The sequence below is a fragment of the Fusarium odoratissimum genome (genome assembly GCF_000260195.1).
Source record: "Fusarium odoratissimum NRRL 54006 unplaced genomic scaffold supercont1.260, whole genome shotgun sequence".
Taxonomy (NCBI): Eukaryota; Fungi; Ascomycota; class Sordariomycetes; order Hypocreales; family Nectriaceae; genus Fusarium; species Fusarium odoratissimum.
In genome coordinates, this window is record NW_022158946.1 from 1 (window position 1) to 2023 (window position 2023).

The 2023-nt window shown below is 44.8% G+C and overlaps 1 protein-coding gene across 1 annotated transcript; it reads right to left on the reverse strand.

Annotated features, from left to right (window-relative positions):
• Nucleotides 1-483: 483 nt before the first annotated feature.
• FOIG_16868 (uncharacterized protein) lies at nucleotides 484-1500 on the reverse strand (the record flags this gene model as incomplete). The annotated part of the gene is made up of 2 exons (XM_031218347.1): nucleotides 484-1177; nucleotides 1229-1500. 2 exons carry the CDS (start codon nucleotides 1498-1500, stop codon nucleotides 484-486), a joined length of 966 nt encoding a protein of 321 aa, XP_031051939.1.
• Between the last annotated feature and the right edge of the window lie 523 nt (nucleotides 1501-2023).

Sequence of the window (2023 nt, forward strand, 5' to 3'; positions counted from 1 at the left end):
CTCCATCGAGATGTAGTCACCATCACCTGATGTTGTATTTATCTTACTATCCACCGTGAACTGGTGCGGCCCTGACCTAGAATGGTCAATGGACACTACTAGAGACCGTCGCCAGATTATTGTGAGAAACGCAATGCGTTTCTGCTAGTAATTCTTGAGTAGGGTGGACGCAAACAATTATTGTCAGGGGACCGTAATTTAATTTAGCCGAAAAATGTGCTGGTGCCTTTGAAGCCCAAGTCGAATTTGCCTACTGGATTACTGGACAGGTTTCCTGCGCTCAGCAATTCCGAATACAGCTAGTACTCCTCCACCAATCATCATCTCACGATTTCCTTTCGTATAAGTAAATGTCGCGTAGTTTGCTCAATAACAGTTCCTCAGGAGGTGAGATTGGAAACTTTGAGTTGCTGTATTCGCGCCACATTTCCTTGGTGCGAGGAGACTCGGCGTCTGCCCACGGCTTCCTATATGTACATACAATTAGATCAATAGGGGATCGTAGGAACATAACGAAGGAAAACTCAACTCGTGGTCATTGAACACCTCAAATCCAGTGCTTATTATCATAGTTGGTCGTGCAATGTCTGCAATGATCTGCTTCAAAGGTGCTTCGACGAAGACTGAGAACACTATTGTGGTGTCGTCAATCTCAGCGAATCCTCCAGCACCGTGTCGCCCAACAATGGAAAATCCGTTCTGTTTGAGAATATCTTCTGTCTCACGAGTGTAGTCTGGATCCTGAGCGAGTAGCTCAACACTACTCCTTGTATGTTCACGGCATACTTCCACTATGGTCACAGCAATCAAATGCTGGAGCATATTGGGCGATACGATACTCGCATCTAGCTCATCTTCATCAGAAGTTATTTGTCTTCTAAGCCATTCCGGAGGCTTGCGGCATACGTCGCCTAGACCGAAACAGGCTACTTTTGTCACTTGTCGGGTAGTGAGATGTTGTTGAAGGCATGACTTGAGCAACTTGCAGCTCTCGCTCCCGTTCCAAATATGTCGGTTTCTCTCGAAGATCGAAATTGGGTCTTTCACGATGCCTCGGAAAGCTCGAACTGTCGAATTACTCCACTCCGGAAGGTAAGAACAAAGATATGTTTCAGGTGGGCCATCAGGCTGCGTTTTGACGAGCCGCCAATACTCCTGGTACTTGACGAATGGTTTCCTAAAGGATTATTGGGGTCAGTGAAGTAATAGCGTCTCATTGTCCCCTTACCAGATCGGATTGTCTTTTTCAAAGTTGAGGTTCCTGATCTGTATCAACGTTCCGTTGATAGAGCGAACCGAGAAGACCATCTGATTAACAGATTGCTCGATTTGCCTCTCGATATCTCGTAGATCATCTTTCGTCCAAAGCTTATACCCTCTATCATAAAAAGTTGCCGCAATCTGGCTGCTTTCTCTCCATGGTGAGTGTCCATATTCGAGTAGGGTCGGAGTTTGGCCATGCCATGGGGCTAGCGGAATTGACTCATCATTTATTGGCATCATGGCGTGCAAGATATTTCGAAGGATGATGAAAGAATGATATTGACTGATCTTATTCAATATTCCTGCCACCTGGTGATGTAGGCAGGTAATTGATTATAAGGCCACAGGCGTCATGAGATGTATGGTTATAAGGCTAGGAAACTTGATACTGTGATTTTTGAGGTGCCACGTATATTTTTATTACCAATGCTGCCCGACTTGGCTTGTTAGGTTTAGCCCCTAGACCCGCCTCTGGGACCACTGTAATAGGTTAATATATGAGAATGCTCACACAAGTCGACCTTACATCTGTACCACGGGATTGGACTCGGTTGCTTGTCAATGCCATATTTGCATGTCAACGCAATTTTATAATTTTCAATTTCCCCTTAGCTTAAAAACGTGACATTTGCTGATACAATATTATGTTGCATAAATAAGGACTTAGAATGGCTTCCCTTGTTTGACCCGCGTCAAAGCCCCGATGCCCTCAACGTGCGGCACAAGATAAAGATAATTAAGAACTCAACTATCCACTGAT